The following is a 17,184-nucleotide window of genomic DNA, read 5'->3' on the forward strand; positions in this document are numbered from 1 at the left end:
CCCATCCATCATCTCCCCCGAGCCGCGGCGTGGCAGGAGCCAACCACGAGGTACTTACCCGCGCAGACACCGGGCTGGCAACATATTTCAAGCGCCTGGTTGCCGGCTGCAGGTGCTCCGCGCCGACAAATCGAATCAGGGGGAAATAATTTATTTCCTAATGCTGTTTGCGGCGTGTTCGCGGCAGAATTTACATGAGAGAGATTACTTTAATAAGCCAAACATCGCTGCCCGGGCCCGATCGCCGCCACCGCCACGGTGCGGGGACGAGTAATTGTTCGGGGGCTCACCTGTCTGCAGGGGGGAGCGGGATTAAATCCGCGTTCCCGCAGGGAAGAGCTGGGTGAGCCCCTCCTTCCCCGCGCTGGGGAGTAGGGAGAGGGGATCCACATGTCCTCTCACCAGCACTTGCCTTCATCTCCTTGTGTTTAGGCGGTTACCCCACTCTGCTCCCCCCTGCCCCTCGGGCCTCATCCTGGGCTAGCTCCGCTCTTGGGGTGTGGGTGTCTGACCCCCTGTGCGTGCAGGAGAGCCTGGTTATCATGCCCCCCCCCAGGGTATTGTGCCTGTAGGATGCTGTTGCTTGCAAGCTAACCCTCGCCTTTTCTCTCTTGGCAGCAAGAACTCCATCCTGAAGGAGGCCATGGCGTCGGGCACTCCCAAGGTAAGTCCCCGCTCCCCGCTGACGGTCCCAGGCCTCTCCTGGGTGCGCTGGGCTAATTTCGCACTTTGTCTGTGGTGTGGCGCGGGCTGGCTCCAAGCAGCCTGCAGCCAAAGGACGGGGAGGCCACCACAGCTCCAGATTGCAGCTAACGAGAGCGGCTCCAACACACAGAGCTCACGCCATCAACCCGGGCGTGAGAGTGGCGAGAGCCAGAGCCAAACGCCAGCTGGGGAGAGACGGGCGAGCGGCGTTGTGGGAGAAGAGAGAGCTGCCGACCCATGCCGAGAGCTGTGCTACATCTCCGGCAGATGCCCTCCTGCATCGCCCACCTGCCCCACCAGCTCTGGGGCTGGGACCTGTTGCTCTCATGCTAAGAGTTTGCATGGACATAACCCTGGGGTGATTGGGGCCAGACAAATGGATGGACAGACAAAGAAATGGGAGGTGGTCACTGATCATGGTGCGCCCATTTCACAGGTTAGAGCAATGAGGCAAAGAGCAGCGGCTTCCCCAGGGTTGCACTGACACTAAGGTGCTCATTAGCACAGACACCCAGCTCCCCTCGTTTCCCACAGGCAAAGCCTCAGCACCTAGCTCGCCAGCCTCAAAGGAGCACGTGCACATACACACTGCCTGCAGGGCTGGTGTCACCCCTTGTCACTTCCCAGGTCCTCCGGCTGCTTTTCAGATCCTCCAGGGTAGAGCAATGGCAGGAGCATGTAGGACAGTGATCTCACTGCACTGTATCAGGGTAGAGCAATGGCGATAGCATGCAGGATGGCGACAGCACTGCACAGCATTAGGGTAGAGCAATGGCAGCATGTAGGACAGTAATGGCACTGCATTGCATCAAGGTAGAGCGATGGCACCAGCACGTGGGAAGGTGATAGCACTGCGCTGCATCAGGGTAGAGCGATGGCAGCAGCACATAGGGCGCGATAGCGCTGCGCTGCCTCAGGATTGCCGGCCGAGGCTCCAGCCCCGCATCACCACGCACGTTTCCACCGTGGGAACTGATCCTCAGGGAGGGAACGGGGCTTCCCCAAAGCCCAGGGCACCTGGCCCACCCCCATTGTGGAAGTGGAGCTCTGCCAGCTTGCAGGTTTGAACCCCCTGCCTGGCATCGCTCCAGTTAGGCCGGCCCTGATACCTGAAAAAGAGCCAGTGGAGGGAGAAGCCGGGGTCTTGGAGGCTGCTGCCTGTCGCACAAAGGAGCGAGGAAGGGCACGGGCAGGGTGGAGGTCCTGTGGCCGGCAGGCTCCCCTCTCCCCGCTCGTCAGGGCTGGATGCTGGTGACTCCGCAGTGCCGAGCGTGGAGCCGGCTCGTGGGGCAGATCAGCTCTTTGGTGGCAAAGACCCCCAGTCGCTGACAGATGCCGGATAAAGAGGCAGGGCGCGTCTCCCGGGAGGGCCGAGCTTTTGAAATGAGAATCTCCCTTGCGTGGAGCACGGGGATTAAACCAGGCTGGAGAGTCGTTCAGTGGAAACGAGACCGGTCGCCGCGCCTACCCCTCCCCTTTGCCCAGCACGTCTGGGCCAGGGATGTTAACTTCAAGGAGCTGGAGGGTGGGGGTGGGAAGGGGGAGCTGGAAATGTCTCCTGCCCCACTCAGGAAAGCCTCTCAGCCTCTGACGATTCAGGATTTCTTAGTGGCTTTTGCTTGGGGACGAGCCTAGCATGGTATGGAGAGGTGCCGCGCTCCAGGTATTCAGGGCCCCTGGAGCAGAGCCAGTGGGGACAGGGGATGCACCGTGCCCCTTCCTCTTGTCCAAGATGGAGTATGAGGCCGCCAGGTCCGGTCCAGCCACGAGCAGCATGATCGGACCGTGGCCCTCACTAGGCCTGGGACGTGCCTGTGGTCAGGGATGTCCCAGTCCGGTGACACCAAGAGGCAGGACCCATTTGCTGTCAACCTGACTCCGTTGGCAGCGGCCCGATGGTCACGGCCACGTGTCCCACCTGTACCCTGGGTCTGGAGGCCTCCAAATAACCCCGGGAGTCAGCGGTGCTCCCCTGTGCTGCAGCTGCCAGAGCAAGGATGGCGTATCCGTACCGGTGGGGATTGGCATTGCAGCTCCAGCCCCTCTCTGCACCCGGGCAGCGTGGCATAGCGAGCCCAGGTGCCGGCAGAGACGATGGTGCTGGAGGTCTCCCCACAGCTCTCCCTGCAGCCGGGAGGCACGTCCCAGGGATCTGGGGCTTTGGTGCATGCTCTGATGTGGCCCCATCTGTGGTTTTTGTGATGTCCTGAGACGGAAGGGCTGGACGAGGGGCGCCTGGGAGAGGAAAGGGAGGACGGCGGGGGCCACAGATTCATCTGAAGGGGTGGAGACAGCCCTTGCTGTTCCCAGGCTGGGGACAGCTGAGTCACAGAGCCGCGGGGCTGGCAGGGTCACATCCTGCTTGAGGCAGGATCAGCTCTGTCCAAACCAGCCCAGGCAAACCCCGTGTCCGACCTCGGAGCAACACAACTCAGTCACCTCGAGACAACACACACCTAACCCCCTAACCTAGCACAGGGCAAGCAGGGGGGCTGCAGCCGCCAGCATGCTGCTTCAATTAAACGTTGTCGATATTTGCTCAAGAAACTCCATGTGGCCATGCCCCTGTTGTAAAGGAAAGCAAAACCCACCCCAGTCCACCAGTCTGAGCAGGGGGGAAGCATTTAGCATCTCTCTAGTCATCGAAGCGGAGACGCGTGGAGCCAGATGGAGAGTGCACCCATCCCAGCCCTGCTCGTGGCAGCATCAGCGCAGCACCGCAGAGCCCAGGGAGCCGTCGGCCTGTGGAGTCTGGGCACGAGCGGCACAAGGGAGGGATGAGACTGTGTGAAGAGGAGGGCATGGGGCAGCAGCAGGGGAAGGCTTCTCCCCCCGCCCTGCAGGGACCCCGACTTGCAGCTTGTCCGCCCAGCTCAGCCGCACCAGGGCCTTGCTCACACAGCCTCTGCTGAAGCAAGCACCAGGCCAGGATAGCTTGTGCTAGATGCACATCTACTTTGGGCAGTCTATAAGGTGCACATCTACCCTAGTGTTTCATAGAATCGCAGAAGTGGGGTCGAAGGGACCTTGTAGATCTTCAAGTCCGACCCCCCGCCTGGGCAGGAGAAAAACTGGGCTCAAATGATCCCAGTGAGGTAGGCATGAAGCCTCCTCTTAAAGACCCCCGGGGTTTGGGTCTGTCCTGACTTGGCAGAGGGTGCCAATAGGCAGGCGGCCAGCGTACAGCATGCAGCCCTCTGGCTGGGCTGGGATCAGGGCCGCGGTGCTACCTCCCTGTTATTTTACAGCAGCGTGGAGCGGTTTGAGGAAGAATTACTGCACCCGGCGGGGAATCTGACCACTAAAGCCCTCCAAGGAGAAAGAGCTTTGAAGGCAGGCGAGGCTGAGAGCCGTAGACCTTGACAAGATCCCTGCGCCATCACGGCCGGTTAACTCCTCGGGGCCATTGTACGGTGGTCGGAGCAGGGGGCTGGGAGTCAGGACTCCTGGGTTCTTAGTCCAAGCACTGCTGTGCCCCAGGCTCAGTGGGTGGCCTTGGGAGAGTCACTTAATAAGTCTGAGCCTCATCGTCCCTCAATGCACAACTGAGCTATGGAGACAGATTTCCCGGTCCGTCTTCTCCCAGGAGACACAGAGGCTTTCAGGGACCAGACTACCACAGGGCATATCAGCCAAGGCTGTCAATGCCCAGTCATCTGGCATTGGCCTGGGAGAGAAGGACAGGCGCGGTGTGCAGCTCCGACCCCCGGCGTCTGCAGGAACAGGGGGACGTGTCTTCATGGCCATGAGACACCCACACCTTGACTGGACACCAGCAGGAGCAGCTTTGGACACCTGGCAAAGTTTCCACGAGGGTAGCGGGACCATCCCGGTATCAGGGAACTGCAAGCAATAGCATAAAAGCTGGCTGGGGGGACCGAGCCGCAGCACGGTATCACACGTGGCTTTCAGGTTACAGTTCTCAAGTGATAACAGCTATTAGCAACACTCTGACTGCTTCCCCGCGGCGGAGGGGAGGGCGGGCGGCAGCCAGCATGTCAAGCCATCACCTCCATGCTAAGTGATAAGTACCTATTTAGACGGCAGAGTTAAAGCCCAACGCATCAGGCAGGAAACACTTTGTGCCAAAATAAGGAAAAAATAAAAACCCAGGCCATAGAGATGTATAAAACGCGGGGCGAGGGTATTTGTTCTGCTGACAGCAGCTGTGATGGATTGTTTAAGAAAAATAGACTCCCTGTGTTTTTCCGGGGCTATCAGAAAGCAAGAGTCCAGCACTTAATAGTCTCAAATGACTGGCCTTGAAAGGCAGCGAATGGCAGCGACAGCCGCGAGCCTCTTTCCTGCGATGACACCTGACCTGCCGATGGGAGATGGAGAAGGCGGTTAGGATGGGGGGCGGGGCGCCATTTCCAGCCATTTCTGGCTGCACCCGGGATGGACACCTTCCCCCCCACCCCAGTGGCACGCTCAATCGTGTGCACACGTAAGGATTAGGGAGCTGCATGTGTACCCCACCAATGCACTGTTTGTACGTGGGCGTGCAGGCCTGCAGAAATACACTGCTCCCACAGATACACCTGGTTGTGCTTTTTTAGTTCTATAAACATACCCAGCACACTCTCACCCCCGTGAGGCATGGCGCTGCATGGCCGGGACACCCGTACCATGCTGGTTCTTGGCTTTCTGTAGGAGCCATTTGCAGCCAGCGCAAAGTAGAGCCCCCTCGGGCTGCTCGAACTGACCCGCTGAGCTCCAGGTACCGTTGCCATGAGCTGAGCAGTTCAAGGGACAGAGGTTTAATTTATTCAAAACCTGCCTATTGTTTTTAATTCATAAAAATCCTAGAGAAGTGGGGCTAGCAGGGAGCTCCAGAGATTACATCGAGTCCAAGCCCTTCCTGAGGCAGGATCAGCCCTGTCCAAGCCGTCTCAGACAAACCCAACATTTAGGGCTCTTGTACATGTAACTAAATGTGTCCTTTCTTGTGGTTCAGCAGCGTTACTGTTTGCACGTGCGGGTTTTCCTGACATTTTAAAAGACTTTATGGCATTGTAAAGTAAAACTCCTCCAGAAGTAATTTAGTTTGGCTTACCACAAATTAAAATTTCACGTCCATGGTCATGCAAACAGACGTGCAGTCGCCGTGCATGAAAGGGCAAAAATCGTGGCATGTACATGAGTTCTAACTGAACTGGATTCGCTGCAGGATGGTCCATTGCTGCCCCAGAGCCCTGCAGTGGCAGGGTCCCCAGGGCCGGAGATCCAGTGAAATGCACCTCTGGGTGATGGGTGAGCACAAGGCCTGGGCATCACACACGGTTAACTGGGATCCGTGCCTCTGCAGGGGCTGTCTGCCCAGGGATTGCTTGTACTGTGTACATACAGGCACATACACACAGCATGCACACAGCATCACCCTCACGTGCTCCTAGCTCATCCTGCTCCTGCAGAGGCTCCTGGGAGATAACCTCCCTCCGACTCCAGCAGAAGAAGCAGTGATGGACAAAGCATAGGGCGGGGGGGTCAGAAGAAAGTAAAAGATCCCTACGGTGAGCTCAGCCAGAGCCACGGCCGCCCTGCACGGCAGGAGGGAGGGAGCCTGAGCGAGTATGCAGCCTGGACAAGATTGATGGCCTCGTTGCCATTAAGAAAAAAATTAGCCGGTGGCGGCTATCATATTAAAGGGTGAAGAAGCCGTGAATTATTTTCTTAAAGATCTTATCACTTACAATGATAATTTTACCTTCCAAAAGGCCACTTTTAATGAGGCGAGCCAGGCAAAAAGTCATGATTTAATGCCGGCTTTTTTTTTCCCAAACACATTTTACTGCTTTTTTGTCCATGTTTAAAAAGCGCTGGTGACCTTTTTTTATTTAGCTCGCCCCAGGTGGGATGCCGGGGCTGGTCCTTGGAGGGTTTATCACCTCTGCAGAGAGCGCCTTTCCCCCGCCGGAGAGATGATTTAAAGGGGCGCGAGAAATATGAGGCTGCGCTGCTGGTTGTGCACGGCCTTGGCTTTGCTTTCCAAAACCACTGGGGCCAGGCGACAGGCTCTACCCAGGGCCTGGCACGGGGTAGGGACCCCAGGCAGATCAGGTGCTGGGTTGGAGTGGATTGGGGGGCGGGGATCTTGCTGGAAGTGGTTTCCCCATGGAAAAATGGGGGCAGTGAGCAGGGCATGTCAGCGGGGCAGGGTGAGTGCTGCTGTTCCCAATGGACATAACCAGGGGCTTTGGGCCACGTCTGCGGCTTGCTTGGTGGTTGCATGTCTGCGCACATGCCAAGGTCACGCCTGCCACGAGCCCATCACGAGGGAGCTATGGGAGGGTGCACTCAGAGCCTGAGTTAGCCCCTGCAAAACACTGGATTTCTCCCACCAGCGCTGGCCACGTGCATTGGCTGCCACAGCTCCCACACGAATGCAGCTTGGTTTAGCAATGGAGGTGGCCCCTAGTGCCACCACGCTACCCGAAAACACGCGCGTACAAGGCAGGAGCAGGGCTGGAGCGCGGTCTGCCCACGTGCTTCACCGGTCTCTGTGCTGTCACCAGGTCTGCTGGCCCGGTCGGTCCCTGGCTGCAGAGCCTTTCTGCTTCAGGGGTGGAAGATACAGTCCCAGCCATAGCAGCAGGATTTCGGGGGCACGGTGCTCCAGCGGTGCTCTCAGGGCTCGCGGTAACGCAAGGACTGGTGCCGGAGCCAGATGTTGCCAGAGGTGGGCGCCGGGGATGCGAGCGACAGATGTGGAGAGGACTTGGGCTGGGGCCGTTTTCATTCGGTGCCCTGTGTTAAGCACCCGCTTTGCTGTTTTAGGCCCTGTCACAAGCACAGCAAAACTCCTGCAATGGGGTGAGCGTCGGGGCATGCCCGCATCCGGCCGCCGGCCCCTTCCCGAGCCTCAGGACCGAGTCTTCGGCATCTCCTCTCCCAGGCCACCACATGCCAAAAAGCTTGCATTGGCGCTTCAGCTTTGGGCCCGTCCCTCTTTGTTACTCACCCCGGATAAATGATGGTGAGAGTCCCCGCTCCCCCCCCCGCTGCCTGGAACAAATCCATCTCCTTGTCTCGAGGTCCCTCGGGGGATGCGGCAGCGCCGGTCCCTGCAGCCTGGGGATCGCCGGGCGTTTAACATGCAGGAAGAGCAGCTTTAGGACAGCTCGGGATGTACAGTGCTCTGTGTGGAGCCTGGGTTTGGACGGGGCTTACAGCTCGGTGGTGCAGCCTTGGGGATGTCACGCCACCCTCCCTCCAGTCTGACCAAGGAACGTACACCGGTGGTACCGGGTGAGCAGAGCAAGTCTGGGAGATGCCCCTCAAAGGACGGGACGTGCAGGCGAACCCAGAATGGCCGGGGCAGCGAGGCGTGCTGACTGCAGCCAGTGGCGCCAGGGTCCTAGCGGGCAGCCCCGGGACCAGTCCCAGCCCCGCGGCCGGAGACGCGCCGTGCTCCCCGCAGCTCAGGGAAATGCCATGCACCAACGCAGCGCGGGGGACGTGTGACCGGGCGTCCCGCAGGCTGCATTCAGCATGCCGGCGAGGCACTTAGCATGGAAAGGCTCACACGCAATTTAAAAATAGACAGTTTATTAATCTAAACGGCAAGTGTATGTAGAAGAGGCCTCGAGATTGACATCTTTGGGATTAGCTGAGCCCTGCGTTTTTCCAGAGGTCATCGCCATGGCGCTCGGGAGGTTTGTGGAATAAATGGGGCCGGCATCCTTCCCAAGCCCACACGCTAAAAACTAATACATAACGTTTAATTTACTGTCTCCATAGCTCGCCCGGCCATTTTTCACATAATCGTATTGGATGAGAGCGGCCAGCAGCTCCGGGGCGGGGGGAGCCGAGCGGGTCCGTCAGTCCGTCTGTCACTGAGGCAGGGGAAGACGTCTGGGTTTTTCCCTCCTCCTGTTGAATAAATTGGAAGAGGAAATGTCTTTAACCCCCCCCCGCGCCGGGACGTCCCCCTGAGCTCAGGTGCAAGAGGGAGCTCAGACGCTGCCGGGTCAGGGCTGGGCTTTTCAAATCCCTCCTTGCTCTTGTCCCGGGGTTCAGGCAGGTCTGCCAAGGAGCCCTGCAAAAATCCATCGTCTTCACCTCGCTCCCAGCCTGGGCGCAGGTCCCGCAGGGCAGGGCCGCAGCTCCGTTGCAGCCGAGATCCTCACCCTCAGAGGCGTTTGCAGACTGGCAGGGGTCAGCCTGCCCGCAGCACAAGGGCCAGGCTTTCACCCGCTAACCGCACCAAGTCCTTCAAGGCGACGGGGCTTTCCCTGTAGCTCACTCCTTTGGCTTGGGGGCAAGCGAAACCAGGAGGCATCTGGTGGGGCTTGCGTGCAGGATGCTGCCGTGGATGTGGGGAGTGTCTGAAGCCCCGGGCTGATGGGTCTGGAGGGAGGAGACGCGCTGGTGGTAGCGCCGCACAGCCCGGAGCGACTGAGCTGTGCTCCGGCGATAGAAGTCAAAACCGATTTGGCCCCAGACGTGAGATTTCAACCCAAAAAAACTGGATTCCAGCAATGCTAGTCGCCTCCTCCTCGTGCTGGGCATTGCAGCAACCTCTGCCCTGTGCGGCTTGCAAACTTCCAGGGCGAAGCAGGCGCAGTCAGCTCGTTTTCGCTTCCACAGGCCGGTGGGCCCCAAGCATCAGGCTGGCATCCCAGCCCCAGCCCCAGCTCAGCACCATGGGCCCAGCACCCTGCTGCAACCCCGGCGGGTCCTCGCCTGCCTTGCTCTCAGCCCAGGTCCCAGGGCCCCATTTCTTGCTGGCAGTCAGTGCTGCGGGCGGCTTCCCACCGCTCAGACCTTTCCAAAACACCTCCCCAAAAGCACATTTTTCCACATTTCACCTCAGCCCGGAGGCAAACGTTTCCGGAAAGTTCCTCTTTCTCCAAAGCATTACATCTTTTAATAGTGCTGCGACCGCACTTGACCTGTCCAATTCAGATGATAGCCTGGCTTCCCTTCACAGGCATTTGTGTCATTTATGGTTGTTCCAGCCGACGTCCTCCGAAACAAAGAGCCGGAGAGTCATATTTACAGTGTGTATTTATTTTTGCAGTTAGCTTCTTTTCACCATCTCTTGTCTGCAAAAGTTGAACTGCTGTGTATTTGTCGTAGGGGTTTTTTTTTTCCCTCCTCTCTCCTAATAAAAAGGTTCAGTTCATCTTCTCTCTATTGTCAGCCTCTTCTGGTAATCTCCCATAAAACTTTGTAGTGCAGAGAATTTAGACAACCCCCCTCCCCGGATGATGTGAAGGTTATCAGCGTGTTTCTGACTTAGAAAATGAGGGTTGGCAGGGACTTCAGGAGGTCACATCGGGTGTGTCTACATGTGCAGTTACACACGCCTAAACTTAATGCGCCTTTGTTTAAGGCGCATTAAGATGACTTAGGCGTGCATCTAGATGTAGACCTGCTAATGCACATTAAAGCTTATAAAATTTAGGATGGCATAATTAAGCCTCGTTAGTGCATGTGTAGCTGTATTAATGCACATTAAGTGTCTACACGTGGGCTAATGTGACTTAACCATGCCAGCTTAAATTTGGTACTTGCTTTAAGCAGGTATTCAATTTAGGTGGGATTAGCCTAAAACTGCCATTTTTAAGGCACATTAAGGGCATGCATGTGTGGACATGCACCCTTAATGAGCCTTAAAAATGATGGTTTTAGGCTAATCCCGCTTAAAAGGGCACGTCTGAGTTTTTCTCAGTTGTTAATGATGAAGTAGATGGAAGAAGAAGCTAACGATGCTTCCCAGTTGCTAATGATGAAGCAGTTACAGCTCATGGTGGGGCTCATTCCTGAGGGTGCTGGCAGACAGTGCTCCTTCCTGTCGCTTCACATTGCTCTGCCATCCTTTGCCATATGCCGGGAGTGGTTTCTGACATGGGGTTTTGTGTCCACATATTTCACAGGCGTTGTGTGGCATCTCCGAGGCAGCACGTGTGTGCTGCGCACATTACTAAACCCCGGATAAATTCTCCAGGGTGTGTGTGTGATCCCAACATCAAATCTCTCTTCCCCTGTCAGAAGAGGCTGCACTTATGCTTCCTGACCTTGGACTAAGAGCCTGGATGTGACCTCACTGCACGCTTTGGCGCGTGCTCTGTACGCAGAACGTCAGTCGGGGATTATGAGAGAGACGATGCAGTGCAGGGTTTCTCGCCTGCTGAATCAACCTAGACTATGCGCCTTTCTGTCCTCCCATGCAACACTTCTTACACCGGCATGCCCTGGGATGACCGGGGAACATGGGAGGCTGGGTTACGACGCTCCTTGTTTGGGGTGGGGGAGTCCAGCCCTTCCTTAGGGTGCACTGGCAGCTGCATGAAGGGCCAGGGCTGGGGTGTGAGCCCTGCCGGGGCTGCCTCAGTCTCACCCCAGCCTTTGCGTGTGGCACGGTGGCATGTACAGTTTGCACGCCAAGAGGCCAAACCACCACCCTCAGTGGAGCCTGTCACCCACTTGCTGGGCTTCTAGCCCCGTTTATTGACCAAAGAGCAGACACTTCCAGTGAACGCAGGGAAGCGCTGCGCTGCTTACGGGCTAAACATCTCCTTTGCTCCCTTTCTCTTGCAGTCCATCCTGCTGTCGGCCTCCATCAAGCGGGAAGGGGACTCTCCGACAGCATCGCCTCACTCCTCGGACGATATCCATCACTCGGACAGATACCAGGTGAGAGAGCCGGGCAGACAGACCAGCGGGCACTATCACACCTAAACAGGCCATTGGGCTAGTGGGGTAGAGGTATGGCAGTGTCTGAAGCCAGCGGCATGCAAGCATCACCACTGTGCTGCTCTGCTGACCAGGTACCCAGGGATGGCTTGGTCCTTTGGGCATCCTTTTGGCCTGCATCTCACACCTCTGGAGCTGTAGCAAGGTGCCTCACTCCCTCTACCTCCCTGGCTCCTTTTAGCACAGGACCGGAAGCCAAGAAATCCTGGGCAGTAGTCCCAGCTTCTCCAACTCCCTCTCTTGATGTACCCTTGGTCTCATGACTTCCATGCATTCCCTCAAGCTTCCCATCTGTGGCATGGGGATATCCATGATTGGTGTTTGCAGGGCCCAATGAGTCCTCACGTAGAAAAGCACCAGTTAGGATAAAGGCTACGTCAGGCAAGTGACATTTTTAGCAGGAGCAATCAGCAGGCCTCTGCCCCATGAGCACGCCACGAAGCCACCTGTTGTATTGCAGCGTGGCACATGGCCGTACAGGTCAGAGTATGACCATGTGGGCTTAGTGCAGCTCAGTGCAGATTCAGAGACACTTTTCACCTCGTTCATGTTATAGATTGAGGGCATAGAGCTGAGCCTGAATTATGCATGTATGATTCAAAGGGGTGGACATATCTGTATGAGATGTTGTAATATGGATGATGGAGCCCAGGAAAATGTTCCCTTCTTCCTCCCCTGTCTCCAAATTCCCTTCCAAATGGCACTGATCCCAGGCTGGGGATAGGTACCAGCCAGTCCAAAGTGGACTAGTAAAGATCCAGTAACTCATAGCCCATCGGGGCTACAGAAATGAAGAAGGGAAAAGGATACCAGCACCTGCCCCTAGCCCATGTGGGATACACAGCCTTAAGTGTCTCACTTTTGAGTCACAGCTTTGGCAGTGGGAAGTCTGGCTCAGGTTTCCGTTGCAGTGATTGTTATAAAGCCTGCTCCTTTTGAGCCCTCTGCATGTGTATGGCTTCCTAACATAGTCGAAGTGATGACCCTGTGCAATACAGAGGGTTGGGAGGGTAAAAATGGGCTTGGTTTCATTGGGACAACCTAGTCCATTTATAGGTGGCTTCTGAATAATAAGTGACTGATTCTCAGAGCATCTAAAAGGAGCTTGCAGACCTCAGAGAGGAGGGAGGACTTGTACGTACCTGCAGCTTGTTGCAACACCGGCCAGTCAAGGTCAAGGGAGGTGTGGAGGCAGGTGCAGAGGTGGGAAGGGACAGTAAGATCCAGAGGCCCTGAGCCTGCCCCTTCGAATGATGGGGTCTGTCCAGGCTGCTCAAGATCAGGTCTAATGGCGTGCGGACTTCTGTCTAAATGCTGCAAGAAATGTGTGTCTGTTCCCATTCTGCCCCGCACGCTTCGAAGACCTTCTTAAACACAGGCTGGTAAAACCATCAGCCCTCCGACACGGTGCGCACGTCTTCCCTCTCTTACCAAATGGAGCCCAGACCTCCAGTGCCCCAAGCCCTGTCCAGCAGCAGCTCGTCCCCACTTCTGATATCTTTCCCCTCAACTTCACCCTGTCCAAATAGCACGCCTTCCTCCCCGGCTTTCTGTTCAAATGAATAAAGGCTGGACTAAATGACCTTGCGAGATCCCTTCCAGCCCAGCTTTCTTATGATGCCTGTGCTTTTCTTGAAGGCTGATCCCACACAATGGCAGCGCCCCTGAATTCACAGCTTCGCTGCCCCCCACCCTGTGAAACACGAGGGCCCTTCCAACCTTGTATCCAGGGCAGCTGTAAATTTTTATGGTGCCATACTTCAGTCCCCAGCTTCTCAGCAGAAGCCTCCTGCATGTGCTGAGTCCAGCTTGTCTCTAATGCATTGGAAGTTTGCGAGCGTGTTTTATGGAGGGTTGCAGCCCCTTCATGCAAATACGTAATGGGAGCGATACGTCTGCACTGCAGGGAAAGAAGACCTCTGGGGTCTGATTTTCATTTATGCCGTGGCTGCTTTATGTTGCTCTGGCAGCGTAAAGGGAACTTCCAATGGATGCCAGGGCTTCATAAAGCTTCAATGCAGCCATAATGATGCCTTCATGTAAATAAGGCTCCGGCCTCTCCACAATTAGGGGAGAGTTTATAATTAGCTTGTAAACTGCTCCCAAGCTGGAGAGCAGTAAAGTCATTTAGAAGCTGATCTCCCCATCCTTTTGGGGGAGACTCCTCGCAACTTCAGGGGCTGCAGAACTGAGCTGTTCATGTGGAGACGTGTGCTGTGATTATATATGTTCCTTAGCGCTGCAGTGCCGGTAATTTTGCCTTGCAAGTTACTTAGGTTATTTATGACCTAATAGAGAACATACAATATATTAATAAAATGCTGTGCAGCACTGATTTCAGGGAGGTGGATTTTCAGAGGTGAATTCCCGAGGCTTGGCTTTATTGGCCATCACGTCCTCCTGCCCAGCAAATGTTTAGTGGAGAGGAAGATTTGGGAACAGTAATAGAAAAATAACAAGCGTGCATTTGACTTCAAAACACCGAGCACTTCTCTCATCTGTATAGCACAAAATTCATCCAAGTGTCATCTGGACCACGCAGGTGCAGTGCCCAGGAAGGTCCTTTGGTGAGGACCCAAGGGTGAGGTCAGAGCTGCTCCAGGCATCATAACCCTGGAGGAAGTGGCAGGATAGGATCGCTGGCACCAACCTGGCTCTAAAGGGTGTACATGTCATGAGGTTTTCAGAGGACATCCATGCAGCATAGCATAGTGCCATTGGACCTACCCGTGCTAGCTCCGTAATCCTCCAACTCCAAGATCCATGAGGAATGCAGCCATGTACTCTTGGACTTGAGCTCAGCCAGCTTTGAGCTGGTCATCACTGTCATCAGATGAATTTACAAGGGTTTCAGTGTCTTGAGTGATGGGAATCCCATGGGAAGAGCTGTTTTCACAAGGCTGCAGCAGCATCTGATCCAGCAAAAGGGGACAAAACCAAAGATGAACCCAAGCTGAGTTCAGGAAAGATTTGGGATCAAGTTTTTGGCCTCTAAGTGTCCATAATGCCCATCTGCTGAGGCTCAAGAGCAGATCCTTGTAGATTTGATGCCTGCCAGGGCCAGCCCCATGCACCAAACTATGATGGGAAAATAAGCCGTCCCTGAATGCCATGTGTTAGGCTTTTAGTCAGAAGGGAACAGGGTATGAATCAGTGGTCGTTGATTCTAGGGTCACGTATCTGGCAAGGCTTTGCATGGGGGAGAGCATAACCAAGCCTAACTGATTGCACAGGCCTCCCGTAATGCTGTCTCAGCCCCCAGCCCTGTACCCAACAGGGGGAAAATAAGACCAAACACTACAGTGAGCCACTCATCTTGCCTTAAAGATAGCATTGAAGACCCTTTCTCTATGAGGCAAGGGCACCTGAACCCGTTTAGGGGGAGCCCATCGTGGGGTGTTTGTGGCTGAGTAATTAGCAGAGGAAGGACTAAAATCCTTGCCCAGCAGAGCTGAATCTTTCTCTGCTGTTTGGACCACAAGGGTGACAGCATTTACCCAGCTTGTAGCTTAATTAATTAAGGGTGTGGAAACAGGAATCAGCGACTCGGATTTCATCCCTGAGCTGCAAAACAGGACTGCGTGTCGGCTCCCAGGGAGGACCTGCAGTGTATTGAACGAGTCCGCACTGGAAAAGGTCCCTAGCTGCGTCAATCCTGAATGCTTCCCTATGGCAAAAAAATACACGTTTTCTGCTTTCGCCCTAGTAGAAACAATGAAAAGCAGAGACTAGGCCAGACATGTAGCTGTGGCTTAACCAAACGAAAGCTGGTGTTCAGAAGCGACCGTGAAGTTTTTTGTGAAAGGAAGAAGGATCGGGGAGACGGGTTTATTGGGATTGAAATCGTGCCCTGCTGTGTTTGTAGCCAACGCAGAGCAGCTGCCTGCTACTTGACAGGCATCTGCAAACAAAACTGTGGAGTGAAAGGCAAAAAATGGAAAAAGGGGGGAGGAGGAGTGGGAATTTCAATACACCCGTATTACAATGCAGGTAGTGCCTGGCCTGTATCTCGGCCGGGGCAGATGGATGGCAACATGCCAGTTAAAGTTTGCATTGGAATTTCTCCTGCTACGAGCTTGAGCTTGGGTGCGCCCAACACCTGGGCACTTGCACTTCCCAGCACGGGGGGCTGATCTTGTAAATCAGGGATTGGGGCCTCAAAAGGTGGCAGCGGAGCAGGGTGCACCCCCAACAGGCCAAATTCCCTCTTCTTTCATGAGTATCATGGCACGTGAGCCCCTCTGATATCCATCCTAGCCGCCTCAGCTACTGAGCTACTGACCGAGAGCTTAAAACATCCTTTATTATTTTTGTAGAGCTTCATTTCCACTTCCCTCTCCCCACTTTCATGGCTTCAACCTGCCCTCGTTTTTACAGGCCTTGTCTTTGCTCTTCCTACTCAAGGATAACATGCAACTGCCCCCCACCGCCCCGGTAGCAGTTGTGTGCTTGAATGAGAGAGGGGAGATGAATTCCCTTTGGAGCCCACTAAACTCTGAGTTGTGCGAGAGCTCTGCATGCAGAAGGACAAAGACCAGCTAATTGTGATGCTGCGGGTTCTGGCTGGAGTCACTAAGGGATATTCCACTGACGACCCGCGTGCATCAGATCATATGGATAAAGCTTCTAACAAGACACCAATAAAACACACGCACACCTGGCTTACCGTACTAGAACGAATCTGGCAGCTGAGGCTTTGCTTGAAGCAAGAATTACTCTTTTTTTTTTAACACAAAAAACACCCCCAATAATCTGCATTTTACTTCCCTTGCTGCCGCTTGAGCCCATTGCTCCTTGTCATCTGCTTGCACTAAAAACAGTGAGAGGCGTTTCCCTGGGGTCAGGGGCAAGTTCTCTGTAGACCCCTATCGTGATGTATGGTGGGTCTTGTGCTATTGGCGGGGTTCGCCCCATAGCCCACTTCTGTCTGGGGCAAAACCTCTGCATTTAGGCTGCAAGAGCAAGGCGGCAGCTGCTGCGGGTGCCTGGAAACATGTCCCCAAAGGCCTCGGCAGCGGAAAGCCAGTACAAGAGCCTCGGGTCCCTTCCCTGAGGTTGGGTTGCTGCAGGGTGGGCTGGGGGCTCCTGTGCGCAGGATGGGGCTGGTCCCGTGGAGGAATGCTCGTGGCCCATGGGGAGAATGCTCTTGGCCTGTGGGGGGGATGCTAATGCCCCGTGGGGGGGATGGTTGTTGCCCCATGGGGGGATGCTCATGGCCTGTGAGGAGGCTGCTCGTGGCCCCGGGGGGGGTGATCATGGCCTCATGGAGAGATGCTCGTGGCTGTGAGGGGGCATGTTTGTGGCCCGTGCTTGTGGCCCGTGGGGGTGCTCGTGGCCCCACGGAGAGATGCTGGTGGCCCGTGAAGGGGGATGCTGCTGGCCCCGTGGGGGGATGTGGCTGGCCTACAGCAGCCCCTGAAGGGGGGGCTGGGGGGATCATAGGTCAGCTGCCCCAAGCCTTGACACTTCCAGCCACCCCCTCCCCCGATTGGTTGAGATCCCTGGAGCCCAAGCACTGATTGGACCGGGAACTCTACCCGGAACTCTACCCCTGCTCCCTCATTGGGTGCGGCTCCCCCGGCCCGAGGGCGCCCCCTGGCTCTCAATTGGGGGGCGCTGGTTGGTGCTGCCCCACCATAGGCAGTGGGCCCGGTTGCTATGGGGACCTCCGCCCGCCTTCGCTCCCCGGTGAACTTTCACCCCGCTTGAGCAGCGGGTCACATGACCGGGGCCAACATGGCGGCGGCCGCTGGGGGTTGATCGCGGGCGCCTGGCGGG

At 55.9% G+C, this 17,184-nt stretch overlaps 1 protein-coding gene across 6 annotated transcripts in view; it reads left to right on the forward strand.

Annotated features, from left to right (window-relative positions):
• The window catches only part of RNF220 (ring finger protein 220), a 223,520-nt gene that overhangs the window by 144,656 nt on the left and 61,680 nt on the right, over nt 1-17,184 (forward strand). For all 6 annotated transcript variants that reach the window (XM_019531308.1, XM_019531310.1, XM_019531309.1 and 3 more), the window contains exons 3-4: nt 619-664; nt 11,251-11,346. In XM_019531308.1, coding sequence (XP_019386853.1) covers nt 619-664; nt 11,251-11,346 — 142 coding nt within the window. The remainder of the gene's footprint in view (nt 1-618; nt 665-11,250; nt 11,347-17,184) is intronic.

Source organism: Crocodylus porosus, unplaced genomic scaffold, assembly GCF_001723895.1.
Source record: "Crocodylus porosus isolate Cpor-Errol unplaced genomic scaffold, CroPor_comp1, whole genome shotgun sequence".
Classification (NCBI taxonomy): Eukaryota; Metazoa; Chordata; order Crocodylia; family Crocodylidae; genus Crocodylus; species Crocodylus porosus.